General features: G+C 35.0%; 1 protein-coding gene across 1 annotated transcript in view; it reads right to left on the bottom strand.

Moving 5' to 3' along the window:
* LOC149808327 (BBSome complex member BBS1-like) overlaps positions 1–20,904 on the bottom strand; it is a 42,197-nt gene that overhangs the window by 10,559 nt on the left and 10,734 nt on the right. Inside the window, exons 4-11 of the mRNA XM_089975875.1 lie at positions 16,478–16,602; positions 15,219–15,265; positions 14,446–14,557; positions 12,594–12,725; positions 12,137–12,243; positions 11,356–11,479; positions 5,073–5,301; positions 1,638–1,796 (exon numbers count right to left, since the gene is read on the bottom strand). Coding sequence (XP_089832001.1) covers positions 1,638–1,796; positions 5,073–5,301; positions 11,356–11,479; positions 12,137–12,243; positions 12,594–12,725; positions 14,446–14,557; positions 15,219–15,265; positions 16,478–16,602 — 1,035 coding nt within the window. The remainder of the gene's footprint in view (positions 1–1,637; positions 1,797–5,072; positions 5,302–11,355; positions 11,480–12,136; positions 12,244–12,593; positions 12,726–14,445; positions 14,558–15,218; positions 15,266–16,477; positions 16,603–20,904) is intronic.

The following is a 20,904-nucleotide window of genomic DNA, read 5'->3' as shown; positions in this document are numbered from 1 at the left end:
CCAGTCACATATTCACAGCAACCAACTTAGTAATGTCATGGTAACTTCCAACTCAAAAGACAAATAAACATAAGTTTTGCAGCGATGATGATGATAATTAAGTAAATATAAACAGACAGCTTATAAATTGTCTGCAAATGAACTATTCTTGACTTTAACAGTCATTCAGATATGTTAAAACTGACTGGTTTTCCTAATGACTGCTATATCAAACTGTTCCATGAATACCCAGAGAGAGGGAGAGAGAGAGAAATGATTATTTTAGTTAAAGGCATGTGTAAAAATATAAATATTTTGATAGAAGCACAAATTAATTTATGTTAAAGAGGCAGTGTAACCTAAATCAAAGGTGTTGTGGAGTCATTATCAGGATGTCAAGAGTTCTGAGTCCCTATTCAGTGACCTCTAACAAAGCACTAGACCTCACTTGCTCTGCCAGACACATCTTCCATGGATACCAGAAACCTTGAGGGATTCAAGCACTCTAACTTTCTTCACAACATGGGAACAACAATAAGCTCAACAACAATAAGTTCAACCCTTACAAGCTATGAACTTTTTAAAAAGCTAAATAGGGAGACTGAATAAATAAGGAGATTAGGACCTAAAGTAGGGTGTTTTTTTGCTGCATTTATAAGCATCATTTTCAACAAAATACCACAAAATACATTCAACTTTAAATAGTTGTTTAGTAGTAAAATTATGAGTATGGTACAAAAACAATGCTTTAGACATTAAAAATTAACAACCAAATATCATGAATGTATATATTTAAAACACATACAAGATATTAACAATATAATATATACAAAGGACAATGCACAGAAAAAAACTGACAGCACATGATCCTGACTTATAACCTTCTCAATCTTTCATTTTGGTAAATCATCCTCTGCATTAGAATGCCATGCCTTTTTTGCAGCTGTCATGATCTCTGGACTTGGGTCAGAATTCATGTGATGTGTCAATGTTACCATAACAGACTAACAGATAAGATCATTAATACTACTTGAATTCAAAATGTAATATTTCATTTCAACCAAGAACAAATGAAGATAAAATATGTACGTGTATTTCCAGTAGTGACACAGAAAAACATCACAACAATATGAACAGGTGACTGAGCATGGCTTCTGTGGATTGAGTATGATACAGCTGTTTATACAGTATTTGTTTTCAGCAAAATAATGAAATAATTAGGGCTTCTCTGCAAATTGTGATATATTATGAGATCAGGAGGTAGGCATGAATGACCCCAAAAATCAGGAGTATTTTTTTCTCTACTGCCATGAGAGTTGTCAGATATGAGCTACTGGCAGATTCTGGAAAATTCAGAATCCAATACTACAAATATGTTAGATTTAAGGCATCTGACCAGTCATGTTAGACTTGAAGTTTATTCACATGAATTTATGGATTCTACACAAGACTTAAATTCTGTTGGTGAATACTAGGCCTGTAATGGATTTCTAAAATTAAAATTTTACTTTTTGTAATCTGATTGGATAAGCTTTTAGTCTGACTTCAGTCTGGCCCCCAAAAATGTCTTAAGTCCAGACATAATCTTAGGATATTCTGATAATATTTGACTACATTTAAAATCATGCTATGGACAAGTTTATCCTTTTTGTACTTACCGACTGCATTTTCCCTTTCTCTCATTGTCTGATCAACAAACAACTTGGTTTTCTTGGGGATATTGAGTTTGACATTCTGTGCAGCTGGAGGTCCTCCAGTCAAGTCCCTCTCCTCAAACACTATATTTCTCTTCAGGATCTTGATAATTAACCCTCCACCTGGGTACAAATATATGCAGTGATTACTCTGAATAATTTTCTACTTGAAAATAAAGTATTGAAGAGAACACAGATTATATATATATATATATATATATATATATATATATATATATATATATATATATATATATATATATATATATATATTGCATTTCTTGCTTTGCATCCACTTCTTCCTGTTGAGCTCTCACTTCTCCATGTATTGTCCAAAAGGAGAAGTCACTTCTCCCTAAAATTCAAGTCTAGCTTGACCCCTGCAATTACAATTAATGACCTGTGCTTCCATTTCTAAAATGTAGTAATTAAAGATAATAAACTTGTATTTAAGGATTCTAGGACTAGTTATGGCCTGCATTGTCACTAATTTTATTTTACTGGGGAAAAATCAGCGCAGTAAGCAAAATGGATATTTATAACAGTAAAGAAGCATTCATAAGATTTTTATTCCCATTCTAACACAGTTTGAAATATCCAGTCAAAAATTAGCTAAAAATAATTTTCTGTGGTACTTAGTTCCACAGAGAGTCATGACATCACAGTAATGTCAAAGTTTCTGACAGTATTTTGTGGATTTGGATGCTGCATGTTTTACATTTGACTAATCACAATGAGCATTAAACTGAAAGACATGTTAAAATTTAGCCTTAATTAATAAAAGAAGGAATATGACAAAATAATAAAAAGTACAACTCAATAAAACACTGTTGAACCAAGGATCCCAAGGGCTGGATACAATGTGTCCCCCACCATCCAAATTTTGGAAGACACACAACATTTTAAAGAGACAAAGGAAAGATCCTGTACATAATGGACCAGAGCAAGAAAAATATGATAATCTTACTTCCTTTCACAGTTTGCCACTTTAAATTTGTCATCAGCACTATACAATCATATTTTCCTTGGACACTGACATTATTGCAAGACCACTTCGGTGGCCTAAGTGGTAAAAGCATATGCCTTGGATGTGAGGTCGTGGGTTTGAAGTCCAACCAAGTCATACCAAAGACTAATAAAATTGTTACTAGCAGCTGCCTTGCTTGGTGCTCAGTATTAAGAGGTTAGTGTTAGGACTGGTCAGCCTAGTGTCATGATTTCTGTGACTGGGTGGAACATGATGCTACATGTCTGTGGCATGATGCCCCAGTGCTAGACATAACTATAAACTGCCACACTGCAGACATCATAGCAATATGACTGGAAAATTGTTAAAGCTATGTTAGAAATCCAAATCACACACACAGACACACACACACACACACACACACACACTCACTCTCACACTATTGCAATAAATGTTTTATCAATGTGCTAAAATAAAACATTAACATGATTAAACATTTGGTTAACCATGAATAATCTGCACCATGGAAATTTCCATTCTGGATTATTTAACTTTAGGATACTCTTTATCTACCAGCATTTATTATAGTAAAACCTATGTTTTCAGGATTACTTTTCTTTCAAAGTAATAAGTTATTCCTTAAATGGCAAATGATGTATTTGCACAAAATTAGTCTCTTTAATAATTATTTCAAACTCAAATTAAATTCAATTTTACTCGCCAAAGGATCAACTTTAACCGAAACAATATATTACAACACAATACATTAACAGTCATCAAATACTTTACATCACAACTCTGCCAACTGTCACAAAAGCTTGAATTTTTTCATTGTTTCAAAATGGTTAATTGCTGCCATCTTACAGTTTGTATCACCTTAAGTGACTTTGACTGCTGCTATCACCAAACTAGCCATGGGCAGACAGCCACTAAGAAAAGCTGGAGGCATATTTTTAATATTTAGTTGACATAAAAATGTACACAGGTTGAAGATTCTAAACTCTAAGTATCAAAGTAAAAGGAAAACAGTATGTTGATATGGGAATCCTTTTTCAGTATGACACAGATATGGAGACTGCATCTTCCACAATGGAAAACTTGCATAGCTGAGTTATGGCAGGTAATAAATCACCAAAGATTTCTAAAGGCTTTTTATTTTTTATTGACTTTATCATTTTCTTTTACAAGAACTGTTATTGTGATTATTAAATATGTATAAAGATGTTTTGTTTTCATATTTAATAAGAGGCAGAAGTTGCTTTTGTTGTTATAAGGTTCAACGCCATTTTTCAGCACAAGATAGGCTATACATGGCTGCCAGTATTAATGGTGGAGGAAGAACCCAGAAAACCCCCGGAAAGAACCACCAACCCACGAGAAACTACCGGAAAGCTTTCTCACATACCCACATTGGCCCGAGCCTGAGACTTGAACCCACGCAGACAGAGGTGAGATGGCAGTGATCTGTAATGGTGAGTACTTTAGACCACTCAGCCACTTGGGGCCCCCGGCAGAAGTTGCAACCTCATCATTTTATTTCCAGTCTCTCTATGTGATGATCATGTCATTTCAAGCTGTGCACTAAGTATTAATTTTATGAAATTAGACTACCTTAAAAGCATCTTACTCTTCTTTTCAAGCAATTAAAAGACAATTTAGAGACAAATATAAAAACTGCATCTTAATAATACTAGTGCAATTATTTGCTTGTAAGTCAGATAAACTGCACAGAAACAGATCTGCCATCTCATAATGTATGAGCACGTATGAGTCTATGGAGTTTGTTTGGATTAATCAGTAGAACTAATAACACAGACCCTGATCTCCTGGTGCATTATGTGACAGCATATCTGGGTCTACATCTGTATGCAGCTGGACATGATTTACAAGCATGTACATATGATATTTAAAGTGTATGTCCATGTGGCCATGTAGGCGCATTTATTCAAATTCAACAGAATAATATTTGATCAAAATACTAAAATAGTTTAACCAAAGTTTACTCAATCCTGAATCTTGAATCCTCTGCACATTAAATTCATCAAAATACTACAGTGAGGACATCAGGTTTATCATAACAAGTAATAGGGTAGTGTGACTTGGTTTTCAACATGCACTGCTTTCCTTGTGACATGCAATGCATGACATTCAATCTGGTTTGTAGAGGATCACACCTGTCAATGTAATTTAACACTGATTTTGCCATATGCAATTCTCGGGGTGGGTAGTGGGTGTCAACAATGACCATCCAAAGCAATTTGGATGTATGAGTATCCAAATAAAGTGAATAATTGCCATTAAAAGGCATGCATAATCAAAATCTAAAGGACACTCATTACTGAAATAGTTGGTTCTGAATGCCTACTTGACCTGTAAGACTTTGACGATAAAATGAGTTATTGATTGTAAATAATTATGCATCCAATAAATACCTCTAGTGGTCATGATGAGTGCTCCTTCTTCTCTTCCAAATCTACCAAACCTCATCCCTGTGACAACACTATCAGTTTTAATAATGTCCACAAGGTATTTTTCCTTATACAGGTGAACTTCACAGTTACTAAGGGCCACCAGAACTGCCTTAAATCCCTTGGTTTTGTAGTCCAGAACCTCTATAGTTGTGATGCTGGCAGGGACCTGCACGGTCCACAATTTTTTGCCCTGAGGAATTCAGTTGACATAAATAAATATCAGTAATGTTAAACACAGTTTTTTAAGAAAATATTCCAGTGTTTGTATTGGATACAAAGTAAATTCAATGCCAATAAAAAAAAATTCTTCTATATGATAGCCATTTAAAGATCAAGATTTCACCGTGATACAAAATGTATTAAAGACTATACAATTAATAGAGGCTGGATTACTAAACTTGCCTGATATAGCTTTTATAATGAAATAAGGACTGTAAAATGTGTAAGCCTGTGGATGGATTAAAGGATTGTATGTTGGGCTGGAAACTCATCCACACATTTACCATTTACTGTTTAAGATAAAAAAAATCTGTGGCCATTTATGAGATATACAGTTAAACCTGTCAAAAGCAGCCAGCCATGGGAAAAGGCAAAACTGACTTTGTACACAGATGACCTCTGTATACAGGTTTACTTTTAAAAGTAAAACATAGTCTGAAAAATCAGACCTCCAAATCTGCGTTGATATTGAAGAACTATTTGTGGGTCTGATATCACCTATTCATAAAATAAAATTGAGGAATTGTCTGCAGTCAGATATGTCTGAAACATATTTACACCTTAGACACTGGAATTACTCACATCTCTTGAGCTACCATCCATTGATGGGTCATTTTGGTGATATGAACAGAATATTTCCAGATCAAAACCTATTTCTGATGACTTGCAAATTCACATGTAATAACACAACCCAATGACCTGTAGACAATTTTATTTTCATGGCTATATATGGCTGTTACCAAATATTGTGTCTAAACAGTATGTGGGTGGGTGTGTACTGGGTAGATCGGTATGCAGCAAAATTGTACATTTTAATAACAGGTGACATCAGACCCAGAAATAATCCATCAGTATCAACAGAGATTTAGGGGTTGCTTTATTGGACTAAATAACATGTGCCAAATATCATCAACAACATTATTATTATTATTATTATTATCATCAAGATTGATTTATGTGCATTAAAGTCATAAAATACATGTACATGTTGTTCTTTCCCAAATTTATGTTCCATGCAGGATTACAGTATCCGGATGACTTGAGTCCATTCTATCAATGCAATCATGACTGACTTAAAATGATCACTGATCACAAGCACTAATTTCACTACTGATTAACAACATGACTGTAAAACAAAGGACTTTAAAACAGAGGAATGAATTTTTGATCAACCAACTTATATAAATCAGACTTGGACACAGTTGTTCCTGGTGGGATTTTCTAATGTTGTACATTCTGGCTGATAAAAACACAGGAAATCAATTTTTAAAGAAAACTATATAACTGTAACAATATCTACATGTCTGATCATAATATTTTATAAGCACATCTTAGAAGTACATCTAATATTTAGCAGATACAGCCCTCCCAATGTAAAAAAAAAAACTGCCTAACAAATCTTTAGCTGGTGCCAAGAGCAGCTGAGTGGTCTAAAGTACTCACCTTTACTGATCACTGCCATCTCACCTGTCTGCATGGGCTTGTGTCTCAGGCTTGGCCAATGTTAGTATGTGAGAAAGCTGCCAGTAGCTTCCTATGGATCGGTGGTTCGTACCAAGGTTTTCCCAGGTTCTTCCTCCAACAGTTATACTGACCACCATGTATAACCTATCTTGCACTGAGAAATGGCATTAAACTCCAAGACAACAAACTCTTTAGCTTCTTTTTGCAACAGAAGTGCTCAGATATTGTATGCTACTCAGGAGAAAGTCAGACTTGAGACGTCTCCCCCCGGATAACAGGACAAATCTCAATCCTGTAAACTGTCATTTACAACTGTAATAAATGTGCACAATATTCTAGGTACATAACAGTAGGGAGGACATGAAGAGTGTACCTGTATTATGATCAGATGATTATCACTGAAGAAACATCCATTTTCTCTAAAAATTAGTTTCTTCATCAAATATATTATCTGATTATAATGCATTCAGAGAATAGGCAAAAGGAGGTGTGAGCGATATCCCCCTTACCTTGGAAATGGCCTTGTCTTTGGTCTCCTAATGTACATGAAACAGCTTGAGTTGGGCTACGGATAGCAAATCCACTAGAAGAGGAGTAAACTATGTAGTCATAAAGCTGCTGATCAATCTGAGTTCTGGTACAGGTCAAACTCAGCCCTTTAGGATAAAGGGTTCTGAGGAAAAAGATGATGATGCCATCTGTGACCTCCATCCCATGATTTAGATGATGTCAGGTTAGGAGAAGTTGCATTCAAATGTGGCAGCCTCCCTAACCTTGTGAGCCCAAATGCATAAGAAATTCAAGTGGGCTTGGGTTAGTTCCTTCTAGGCTAAGCAACTATCCTATCATATCCAGGAGAACAGAGCCTGAGAAAATTATTATACCTTCCTTATTTGAGCAGTAAGAACAAGCAAGATCTCCCTCTTTTAATCAGCTGAATTCACTTCAGAAACACTTATGTGACCTGGCAGGAGCCTGTAGATGCCCCTGGGATGAAAGATCCAAAGAAGAGCATTGTTAAGACAAAGGTGAACATAGGCCATCATGACAGAAACAGAACCGTTATGTTGAAACTGCAAAAAATTCAGACTGATCAATAGGGCCTGTATCATCACTAATTCTCCTACTGAGGCTAGGACAACATAGAAGCAGGTTTTGTAAGAGAGAAGATTCACAAATGTTTCAGAATATAGCTCAAAAGGTACTTTCATCAACCATGCCAGATCCCATGGAAAATTCCATTTCCAACAAAGGGCCAAAGTCTTCAGATGTGACAAATGAAAATTCATATGAAAAGCTGAAAGTACTTTGTTCTGGCCTGTATCCTTGCTTCCATGAAGGCAAAATGTATCTGAGGTCATGGAAAGGTAACCCCTTTATTTTGATGGAGGGGGAACTACCTTCTTCCTCTTTAAAGAGGATAATATTAAGCTGGTTATTTTATACATTCAAGATTTAGGCACAGAAATGTGTTCTGCTCACACCACTGAAAGAAAACTCCCTTTCCTCTCATAGGCTTACAAAGTGGTAGGCTATCTTGCTCAAGAAATTCTGTCTCCCACTTCTTCAGAGAAATATTTCTTCTGGAGGGCTTGTTTTACATAAACCAAGCATGCTGGTTTGACATCTCTGGCTTCAGATGGAAATCAGCATTAATTTTGCAGTTGATTCAGCAGGCATGGAGAATATCTGTCATAGATTGATGAAGTAGCTGATCCATGAAGTTTCCTGCTTTATCTGAGTCAACAGCATTAGTCAGAACTCAGACTCAATCACTTCTGCAAGACTGTGTGGATCAGAGGGGTAAGACAAAAAGTGTGTTAACCAATTCAGAAAAATTGGTGCTGGCCATCCAAGCTTTCAAACATCCAGCAGGTGAGATGAGGTGCTGGAGCTTGGAGTTCCACTTCATTACATGGAAGATCACGTACTGTAGTATCATCAATTTTCATAGGGGACCCATTTTCATGGTTTTTGTGGTTGTCCCAAACCATGAAATTTAAATCCCCAACTAAAAATGAGCCATGTAGGATGATGACCCCCACCCCAACTGTTTTCTTACAGTGTTTCATTCCTAGAGATTAACACAGCTACTAGTATTTGATAAATCAAGGTCAATACTGTAATCTGGTGATTAAATATTAGCTTTTACATGTATTTGTTTTATTTTTTATTTTAACCTTTTGAAACAAGATTTAAAAACCATTTTATATTGTTTTAATGCACATGTTTGATATGGTATCCGATGGCCATAATTTTACACTCACTGAATTAAATTGATAAGTGAGATAAATAAGGAAAGAGAGAAAATAGAGAAAAAGCATAAGGTATTCAAACAATAGTAATACTGAAAATGAAAGAAGGAAAAAAATACAATATAACAGTATATGAAAATTAAATTTAATACTTATTCAAATTGATCTTTCATTCAAGTACAACTGTTGTTGAAACATTTAAATCCTTCTGAAAGCATGTTTCATTTTATCCATTCATTTTTAATCCAAAAGAACAACAATCCTGTAAAATACTATAACTATTTCTTGAAACACTATTAATAATGAAACACTATGTATATACACTAATTACAGCAGAGTATTAAAGCTCACACTTCCCATATTTTTGGACAAAGCCACTGCATCAACATCGTGTCAATCAAGTCTCATGGTACTCACAAATGCTTCTCAGGTAAATAATCCCCAAATTGCTGATAATTAGGTCCGACCTTTCACTCACTGTCGCGTGAGCTGCAATTATCCATTCGGCGTGGGGAGGGGGGTCTAAGGTGAATTTTACCACTCTTAAGCCACTGTGTTAACACCATCATCATCAGAAAGTACTGATGGTGCGACATGATGGACAGTGGTTTAAGTAAGAGATCATTCACATGTACATGAACTTTAAAAACCGATTGGTCTAGTGTTGTTGGCTGTGTCAGCTTCCTTTGATATTGAGCATTCAAACGAAAACTTGGCAAAAGTGATTAATCATGACAGGTGGGTTTTTTTTATCATCGAGATGGAAACATTGTTTTAGTGTTGTTGGCTGCATCGGCTAAGACTGATGTTATTCACTTGGTCGAAAACAGTGTGTAAGTACTGAACTTACCAGGTCTTTAATTTGTGCTCATACAGGGGGTAGTATTGTTTTAAACATTAAAGTGACCGCCATTTGTGTCAGTATAGTTTTATTCTGTTGTATTCTTTATTTTGGGTATTTGTAGAGGTTAAACCATGAAATTAAATACCTACTAATATACAAATTTTGACAGGCAAAACCACGAATAAGTACCATGAAAATGCCATTTTTTTTCAAAACCATGAAAATTGAGCCCAACGAAAATAAATGATACTACAGTATGTAGACAATAGTAGCATAAATCTGACTGAAGACTAAGGTGTGATGGGACCATGCAGTGTGGATCAACTGATTCCATTGGGACAGTGAATCTACTAGGAAATTGAGTATACCTGGAATGTTACCAACTTGAATGTAGATTTGTCAATGAAGTCACCACTCAATAAAATCACAAGCACTAAGGCAGAAGACTGGGAAACTGGTTAATTACTGCCTTCTAAAGTATCAAATCACATGAATAATGAAGGTATCCTTTCCATATAACATTTCCAGCTGTGACTGAAAGGCATTTCCTATGGCCAGCCAAACCCTGTTCAGCTGGAAGGAGCACTGGAGGTAGGCACTTTGGCTGGTTATGCTGGCATCTATGCAGCTCATGATGTCAGTCAATTAATCCTTCAGCACTTGTGAACTGGCAGAGGTCCTTGCTGAGATCATACCTCATATAGTCCAAACACTGAGGAAAGGAGGGTGATCTGCAAGGGACTCATGAACTGGTAATGTAGGGTGGGAGGGTTGGGGCTGCACTGAGAAGACCTAAGAGATAAAGAGATTTCCCAGGTAAGACTCTTCAAATGGATCAAATGAAGGGAATACACAACCATGGTGATCCTCAAGAATCAGAGACAATGAGAGTGTAACTAAGGATGTTATGCCAAAGGAAATTACTGGAATGATCATACAGTATGTCATAAAAGATCAATTACATATACTTGACAGAATTAAAAAAACAATGATTACTAAGTTGAACTGAAAGTACTACAAAACATAAGGCAGGTAATTAAGATGGTGTCAGTACATTTATTGTATTATGAAGTTAGACCACTGAAATGCCAAACAAAAGTAAATGGAGTGTGAATCTGACAGAAAAAACTAATGAAAAGACACAAGTGAAAATTTTATTTTGCAAGGCCTTGAGAAAAAGTGTGCTTCCAAGAACAAGTGGAAGAACTAACTGACAACTGATTTGTTTCCATCACCCCTATCCAAGGGAAGACTACTCTAGTCTGACTTTCACTATGTCATACAGACAACCTATTATCACTTCTTTTGCTAAAACAAGCCAAAAGACTGACCAAACGTATTTTAGTCTGGAAAGGATAGGTTTGTGAGGTAGTGGATGAATTCTAAGATATTAGGATCATTTAATGTAAATGAAGAAAGCAGTGTAATAAGAAGAAATAAGAACTGCATGTTTACTATTTACCTTGGAGGTGTAGCACTGTAATGTTTCATCCATACATCCAACATAAATTGTTTTTCCAATTCTTTCTAGACCAACTGGTTGTGAGTTAAGTTCTATACAACTTTTCACTGTATCTGTTGTACCCCTATGGAATAAAATACCAAAATAAAATGATTTAAGATGAAAGATCCAAGTATCTTTAAGATTCCAAGAGCAGTTTCATAGAATGAAACATGGAGTAGCATAAGTTTTTGTAAAGGTACTTTTAAGTGAAGATATTGAATTTTACACACAAGTATATGTCTATCATATCATTGTCTTTTCTAATGTGTGACAAAAGCAATTTGTGATAAAATTTCTAAGAAGATTATAAATAAATTTGTAAACTGTAGAAATCAAACTATTTCTTGAGGATACATAATATAATATGTGCATTGGATTTTGAGTAGGATCCATAATACATAAATGGACAAAAAAAGTCACACTGCATTATTAAAGGTTCTGCTGTTCTAAGGGCTCATATGTAAAAGACAGGGAAATGTCAATAGAAGATAAACCATGTTATTTGGAACATTATAAAGCATGTTATTTGGAACATTATAAACCATGTTATTTAGAAGATTATAAACCATGTTATTTGGAAAAATTCACAGAAAGTTTCTTTCAGAAAGACAAGATATTATTATTATTATTATTATTATTATATCCAATTTTTTCTATTTTTTAGGGATTATATTTAACAGCAAATGACATCTTAATATTTTCATTTTTCTACTTTTTCCTACTGTAAAATAAACTAAACCTTTTAAGAGTGTATACACATCCATTTCTACAGGATGCTACAATTCTGTACTCTACATCAAACATCCCTGTCACACTGAGGAATACTGGCACACTTGGTAGGGGCATCTGAAATAGAAATATGACAAATAACAAGAAAACCAGTATGTGTGATAATTATGTAGGCATGTATTTCAATCATATCATGGCAGATTCAAGACTTATCAAAATACAGTAAAAACAAATGTCTCATAATTCCACTGAAACATACTGATTTGTATATATGGATGTCATCAAAATGTCTGATTATCATACATTCCCAGACATCTGTCTGATGAAAAATATCACACAACAGGTTTGGGTCTTAAAAGTATTAATAAGCAATTTTGTAATAAAAATTTTAAGTTTGACAAATATCCAAGTTATACAGCTAGAGAAAAATTTCTCCATTACAGCATGCTTCAAAGAAAGTAACTTACTGTTGCTAGCACTGTGAAGGCTTCTGGGTCAAGAACATAGATGCCTTTATTCTCTGTACCAATAACAAGACAACTAATAGCATCTTCCTCTGCCATGGATTTCTTCATTGTGCCCAAACATGTGATCACAGTCTGCAGAAAAAGGGAAAAAATGAGACAGCCATTAGTGATGGGTAAGTTTCACAAATACAAGAATGACAAACAATATATTAAATAAAATATGACTGACTTAATCAAACTTCAAACAATAAATATGCAGATCTGTCAAAGCATGATGCACCTGCAGATCAGGGTCTATGTTGTTTGTTCTACTGATTACTCCTAACCAACTGCACAAACTAAAATATCTGGCACATTATGCAACCATAGATCTGGGTCTGTGCATTTTGCAGTTGGACTCATCTTATAAGTGAGTATATGTGGTACTATAGTTTGAATATACCTCCCTGTTTGTTTGTATCCCCCTATTGATCTAAAAATCAAAAAACATAAATGAGGAAAAAGATGCACAGAACTTTTATTGCTTTATAATTTCAAACCTGATTGTGCCCAGGTTGGACCCTAACAATGTTACTGTCTGTGTGTTTCATTCTGAACAGTAGTTTTCAGTGTAAAAGATGACCTTGTTTGCCAGTCATTTCGAGTTCCTGGACAAGTCCATTTTCAGCGATGGGGTGTAGGCATGACTACACATGTATGCACATAGAAGGAAAATATTATCTTGTCTGCTTTTAATATTTACAATGTCGACTGAAGCAAAGGAAAATAACGACAACTAAAAATTTGCCTTTCAAGTGGATTTAACAAGTAGTGTAATTTCTATGTACATGTATGCAAAGAGATATAACTCTAAACTCTCAACATTATGGTAATTTACAGAATTATTCAGCAGTTACTGAACAGGATGAACCTTGCCATATCATGTCTGAGGAAATCAACTCATCCACTGTGTACGCAACTTGGTGCCATGTTAGTAAGGAAAGTCCATTAAGCATGAAAGGCATAGAGAATGCCGGTGTTAGGGTCACTCTGGTCACATTCAGGTTAGAGGTTATAACTCAGTGAGTCAATTGACTAAGTTCTGTGTACTTTTTGTCACATTAAAGATTTCCATTTTTGAACTCGGTAGGAAGGTACAAACAGGGAGGTATATTAAGACTATAGTGTGGATTTTATAAGCAAGTATATATGGTATATCACTAGTGTACATAAAGAATTAAATGCTGAGAGAACATGATATTCAATAAGTGTACATAACTCTCTTGTGAGTATGCTCATATGTTTCTCTGTGAAGTGTCTTAGCATGACTTCTTGATAACCCCAAGTCCATTGGTTGAGAAAAAAAAATGAAAATAACAACGTTTAAAAGATGGATGAAAAATTGTGCCTGTTCTGAAATAAGTGTATGTGTAAGTAACATATTAAAAGTATTCAATTTATAAATATTTTATCACAGTGCAAGATCCAAATGGGCAAGACATAATTGCAAAATAAGACTTTGATAAACAGCCTTATAAAAAAATCAGGAAACATTTTTATAAGAACAAGAAATGTTAATGGAACATGGATGTCCCACCAGTGCCTAAAAGCTGATCTAAACATATAATCCAACCAAGGTGTGGTGGATTAAGAGACAGATAACTGAAACACTATAGGCCTGTCATTGTCATGTTGGCACATCAAAATAGATTGGAAAAATGGCACAAATAATGGACTGATGCTCTTAGGAAAATATAATAAAATAATTTACACATAAACTTGTTTGACTGTAAGTTTTTTTTATCACAATAATGCCTTGACATAGGATTCACATATAATACAGTAAGATTTGAAATACATAAGTGATAAATACCTGTTTTTTCAGTGGAGTTTGTTTGTACATCTCAGTGAAGGCCACCATGTCAGCACCATCCTGTAACTGTAGAAACCGAAGAGAACGTACAGTAAGTGATGTGCCATCTGCTCTGAAATGATGAGACAGAAATATGGATTAACAGAATCTTTACAATGTATGTGAGCAGGATAGATGAAATCTGACCTCAGGGGATAATACTTTGTTGGGGACAATGCTTACAGAGTTCCTAGTACAAATCTTATGTCACAACTCCAATCCACATTGGTTTGACAATTATTATTCTTTCCCACCACATCCTCTGTTTTTTTTATCTGGCAAAACCACTGTAGAATATGAATGGCATGTACAAATCAATGTGCATGATAAAATAATAAAAAAAAGGACAACACAATCATAACACATAAACTTATCTACTCCCAGGGTAAGAAACACTTATTTAGTCCAAGAAAAGAAATCGGATAACTGTCTTGCAGGTGAGGAAATGAAAACCTCAGTTTTATTAACAACAACATGCCATCATAACTGTCTTCAAAATATGCCAATTTTGATTAGAAACAAGTGCCTGGCATTAAAGATTCCAATTTTACTAATGAAATCAAACAACAATCAATTAATACTGCAAGTCCCTATAATATTAGTCACATATATACTGAGATACCATATCAAGGCCTGTTTGTTTGACCTATGCTGTGAAAAAATACATTGTAAATAACTCTCCCTTACTACAAGGCTGCAAAGCTTTTAATTCAGTGAATCATCTAAGTACTAACCTCATTCCTTCCAACATTTCTCTGAGTACATAGACATTTATACTGCTCTGAAATAAAGAAATAAGTGTGTCAATATGCAATAAGTTACAATGAGTTTGTCTCAAATGACATTTATTGCTTCTGCCAGGCGTGCTATTTCAAAACAAAATGGCTCCAATAATAAATAGAGAAAATTTAAGTGAAGTTATAGGTCAAATGAGTTTGAAATATGATTGACAAGTGATGTGTGGAATTACTGAAAGTATTTAAAGGCAGATATGCCACTGTTCATCCATGTTTTCGCAATGACAGCTGGTGTGAAAATTACAACCACTAAACGCATACGGTTTTCCCTATTTGGTAATAGTGACCTGCTTTTGACCATTTATCCTTAAAATCATGAAATTTATTCAAGTGATTATATAACTATGCATATTTATTGCAAAATCTAAATTGACAGCAAATGAATGTGACCTTTGACCTTTTAACATCTAATACAAATAAATCAATTCTTTACCAAAGAGCAAGTCCCATACAGTTTTACAGGACTGTGGTGTGCAGTTTATGTCATGGTATGACTGCAGTCCCTCTGTAAAAATAACAACATAAATAAAAGAAGACCTTTCATCAAAATTAACATATGTTTCAATATCTCATTAAAAACTTTGGCAGTTGGATTGACAGATTGACATGGAGGTGAATTTCACCATTATTAAAACACAAAACAACCACTAATATTTACATCCATATATCATGAAGGAATAATCAAGTATGATTAGCCTTTGTCATTCTCAAGGTCAAAGATTAATGATTAAACACTTTCCAATGTGCTGTTGTTGTTGTTATAGGGTTTAACGCCATTTTTCAGCACAAGATAGGATATACATGGCAGCCAGTATAAATGGTGGAGGTAGAACCTGGGAAAACCCCGGAAAGAACCACTGACCCATAAGAAGCCCGAGACTTGAACCCACGCAGACAGAGGTGAGATGGCCGTGATCCATAATGGTGAGTGCTTCAGAGCACTTGGCCACTCGGGGCCTCTTCAAATATGTGTCTTTCCTATCATATCTGACAAGTGTTCTGTGCAGCAATGGGTAATGCCTGTGAAAGTAAAGTCAAAAGCAGCACTTTGTCACGAAACAGAAACGTTAATAAGAAACTTTATCTGACCTTAGGCCATCTTTGGTGCTAGTGAAGTGATCCCTATGTCTTGCTTGCTTTAGCAGGAAAACAAACCTTATGATATCAGTTCTCCAAAACAAAACACTGACATTTACCTCTTTCATCTGATTCCATAAATCCTCCTCCACAGCATTTACTTCTATTTGGGGCAGTGTAAACTTGAAATAGGGACGCAAATTCTTGTATATGTAGATATATGGTCCAGATGCAACAGCTATGGCTGCAAAGATAAGGTTAAACAATTAAATTCCATGATCAGTATGTATGTTCTGTAAATACTTAAATATAGGTCAAATCCAACTGCAAATAAAACAGGCCCTGATCTGAATAATGCACACTTAGAACAAGGTCAATGTTATTTGTTCAACCAATCAATCCATACAAAGAACACAGACCCAGCTCCACCGATGCATCAAGCACTGGCAGATCAGGGTTCATGCCGTTTGCATTTGGATCTAATTTATTAGCAAGTATATTTTGGTAAGAATGGATTGGATTTCCAACCTCGCTATAAAACAAAGATATGTATAATGGACATCAGCATATGGTCTGGACAAATCATTTTAGATTTTCTTGCTTTAGTTAGCATTTTTATTTAATCTGAAATCATATCTAAATTAAGTTTTACAGGATGCTGAAAAATGGCATTAAACCTACAACAACTACTGTATTTTGTTTAATCTGAAATCATGTCTAAATGTAAGTTTATGGTATTTTTGTGACTCAAAGATGATCAGATTGAATGTTGCTGTGTACATTCCAACCGTCAAGAAAGGCACAAGGGTAGGGTCTACATAATTAACATTATTTCAATCAATTCCTTGATACAGTATCACTTATTTGTAGCAATCTGGATATTGTCATCAAAGACGAAAAAATTCTGAATGCTGAATTAATCCACTTGTATCTTTCTACCTTTAATACTGTAAAATGTGGTTAATAAGTGCATATATTTATCTTCAATACTGTACAATGTGGCTAATAAGTGTGTATATTTATCTTTAATACTGTACAATGTGGCTAATAAGTGTATATATTTATCTTTAATACTGTACAATGTGACTAATAAGTGTATATATTTATCTTTAATACTGTACAATGTGGCTAATAAGTGTGTATATTTATCTTTAATACTGTACAATGTGGCTAATAAGTGTGTATATTTATCTTTAATACTGTAAAATGTGGTTAATAAGTGCATATATTTATCTTCAATACTGTACAATGTGGCTAATAAGTGCATATATTTATCTTTAATACTGTACAATGTAGTTAATAAGTGTATATATTTATCTTTAATACTGTACAATGTGGCTAATAAGTGTGTATATTTATCTTTAATACTGTACAATGTGGCTAATAAGTGTATATATTTATCTTTAATACTGTACAATGTGGTTAACAAGTGCATATATTTATCTTTAATACTGTACAATGTGACTAATAAGTGTATATATTTATCTTTAATACTGTACAATGTGGCTAATAAGTGCATATATTTATCTTCAAAGTGATGGTTATATACATGTTTATGAAATTTACTTCTTGTTAATAAAACCCTATTGCTGATATATGCTTACTGCTGATACATACCAAGTTTATTACAATTATTGCAAGTTTTTGGGTTTTTTTGGGCTCAGCAACCAGTTTGGAGAGCATATTATATAAAGATCATTGATAAAATACATGTAATAGAAATTAGTAAGTAGGATGAGTCATTTATAAAAAAGGTTTCGTATTTCATATTTAAAGTGCTTCTTTCTTTGAATCTGGAGGTAAAAAGTAGAAGAGTGAATTTAATATCTCTGAAATTTACTTTTCCTGTCAATATACATCATGGTCCATGTGTGATTACTTTATAAGCTTGCATACAAGTTGGGTCCAACTGCAAACAACATAGATGCTGATTTGCTGATGCATTATGCGATGGTGGATCATGGTCTATATTGTTTGTTCTACTAACACTATTTTACAATTTATTCAGAAGCTCTCTGTTCAGAGATACTATGCGCTATTTATTATGAATTTTGATGTGCTGAATTCAAATATGACAATTAAAACAACTGATTGGATACTGTTTCCAAGATAGTTAAGTTTTTAGATTTTATGTCTATGCATATTGTGTAGATAGTAGAGTTTTAATCATAAATTGTAAACCTATTGTAGAGTTTTAATCATAAATTGTAAACCTAGGTCTTTTCATATGTTTAAAGTTGCTTTACATGATAATGTTTCACCTGTCCTGTTCATGTAACACTTTAGAAAACAGCAAATGGGTTATATAAATAAAATTTATTATGAAATGAAAGGCAAAAAAACTGTTATATATATATAAGTACATAGTCTTTATTCAGTGTCTACTCGGTGCTTCTTGGCTTATCTTTTGCATTCACTAAATGGAGCATCTCTTGTCACTGTCCAGCAACAGTCCGCAAGCACTGATGGGCACCATTGGCCCTGAGAGCATTTCTCCATTGTTGCAATGTCCTGGTGAAATTGCTTGCCGTGCATGTTGATCATTGCTCTACAGTTTGGTGGGAAAAAAAATCTAGACGAGAGTGCAAAAATGTATCTTTACTGACATGATGTAACCAAGGCTTTTGTATGTCTTGAGGAAGTTTTCCACCAACTCCCTGTAGTCAGTTGTTTGCCTTCTTGTTTCTGAGAAAATTTGTTGCCATTACCTGGAAGGCGTTCCATGTCGTCTTTTCCTTGCCACACAGTATGTGGTCAAATGCATCATCTTGAAGTTCACAAATCTGAGGACCAACAAAGACAATTTTCTTTATCTTAGCTTCACTTAACCTTGGAAATTTTCCATGCAGGTACTTGAAAGCTGCTTGTGTTTTGTCCATGGCATTGACAAAGTTCTTCACCAGATTCAGCTTGATGTGCAAGGGTGGTAACAAATTCTTCCTTGATTCAACAAGTGGTGGATGCTGAACACTTTTCCTCACAGGCTCCAATGACTGTCAGAGTGGCCAATCTCTCTTGATGTAGTGGGAATCTCTTGCATGACTATCCCATTCGCAGAGAAAACAGCAGAACTTTGTGTATCCAGTCTGCAGACCATGCAAGAAAGCAAGAACCTTCAAACTGCCACAAAGCTGTCACTGATGTTGGTCATAGTTTATGCACCTCAAAATTTGTTTCATGTTTTTATAGGTTTTCTACATATGAACTGCATGACCAACTGGAGCTGATGGCAAAATATTGCCATTATGCAGCAAAACAGATTTAAGACTCGTCTTCGATGAATCAATGAACAGTCTCCACTCATCTGGATCATGAACGATGTTTAGGGCTGCCATCATGTTGTTGCAGGCTACAAGATCACCTTCCATACAGAAGAACAGGACAAGATCCTTTTGACAGTCACAGAACATGGAAACCCTAACAACACCTGCCAGGAGATTCCACTGCTGTAGTCTGGAGCCCAACAGCTCTGTCTTACTCTGGTATAGTTTCAAATCCCTGACAAGGTCATTCAGTTCAGCTTGTGTTATGAGGTGTGGTTCAGAGGAAGAGGATGGGAGAAAATATGGGTCATGTGACGTTGATGGTTCAGGACTAGAAGTTTCATCCTCTTCCTCTTCCTTGTCTGGCTCAAGTGAGAATGATTCTGGTGCATCAGGAACTGGCAGTCCCTCTCCTTGGGGTACTGGGTATACAGCTGATGGAATGTTTGGACAATGCACAGTCCACTTTTTCTTCTTTGACACACCTTTCCCAACTGGAGGCAACATGCAAAAGTAACAATTGTTGATAGGATCTGTTGGCTCTCTCCAAGTAATTGGCACTGCAAAAGACATAGATTTCCTTTTCCTGTTCAACCACTGGCAAAGACTTGTTGCACAAGTATTGCAGCATATGTGTGGGGCCCACCTCTTGTCCTGATCTCCAATCAAGTTTGCAGCCAAAATAAAGGTGATTGGTTTTCTTAACCATAGTGGTTATACTGCACTTTTGTGATGCAAAAGTCACTTCACCACAAACATATCAGAAGTTATCTGCATTGTTTACACAAGTATGAGGCATCTCTGCTCACTTAGGCTGAACAGAAATATGTCCCTCTGCAAAATCATACAATGACAAATAAGAGAGCACGACACTGTATGATTTCTAGAGCTGTTATAGGGCAATTTGTTCAGCAGAGTGATGTAAGCTTAGTTATGATTGCATCATCCATGACTTGTAGGAATAACATGATGCAATTAATATCATGTATGATGCAATACCAGCATTTCAGTTAATTAGGTTTGTATGTGTTTGTATCACATGCATATGTTTACTTTGATGAATGTACATTGATAGGAGTTTACTCTATAAGTGTGTTCATATGTCTGTGCATAATGGGTAGTGATTGACTGCACTCTACATATATCTTACAGGACCTCATGGCAGATTAGTTTTATTATGCAACAGAGTTACAGTCTTAAACACTCTTTGTACCATTATTATTATTATTATTATTGTTAAGACAAAGTCACTAAATTAACCTGGTCAACCTGACTTGATTAAA

Source organism: Sinohyriopsis cumingii, chromosome 1 (genome assembly GCF_028554795.1).
Source record: "Sinohyriopsis cumingii isolate HCF-2022 chromosome 1, ASM2855479v2, whole genome shotgun sequence".
Taxonomy (NCBI): Eukaryota; Metazoa; Mollusca; class Bivalvia; order Unionida; family Unionidae; genus Sinohyriopsis; species Sinohyriopsis cumingii.
This window is presented reverse-complemented; position numbering and strand designations above follow the sequence as displayed.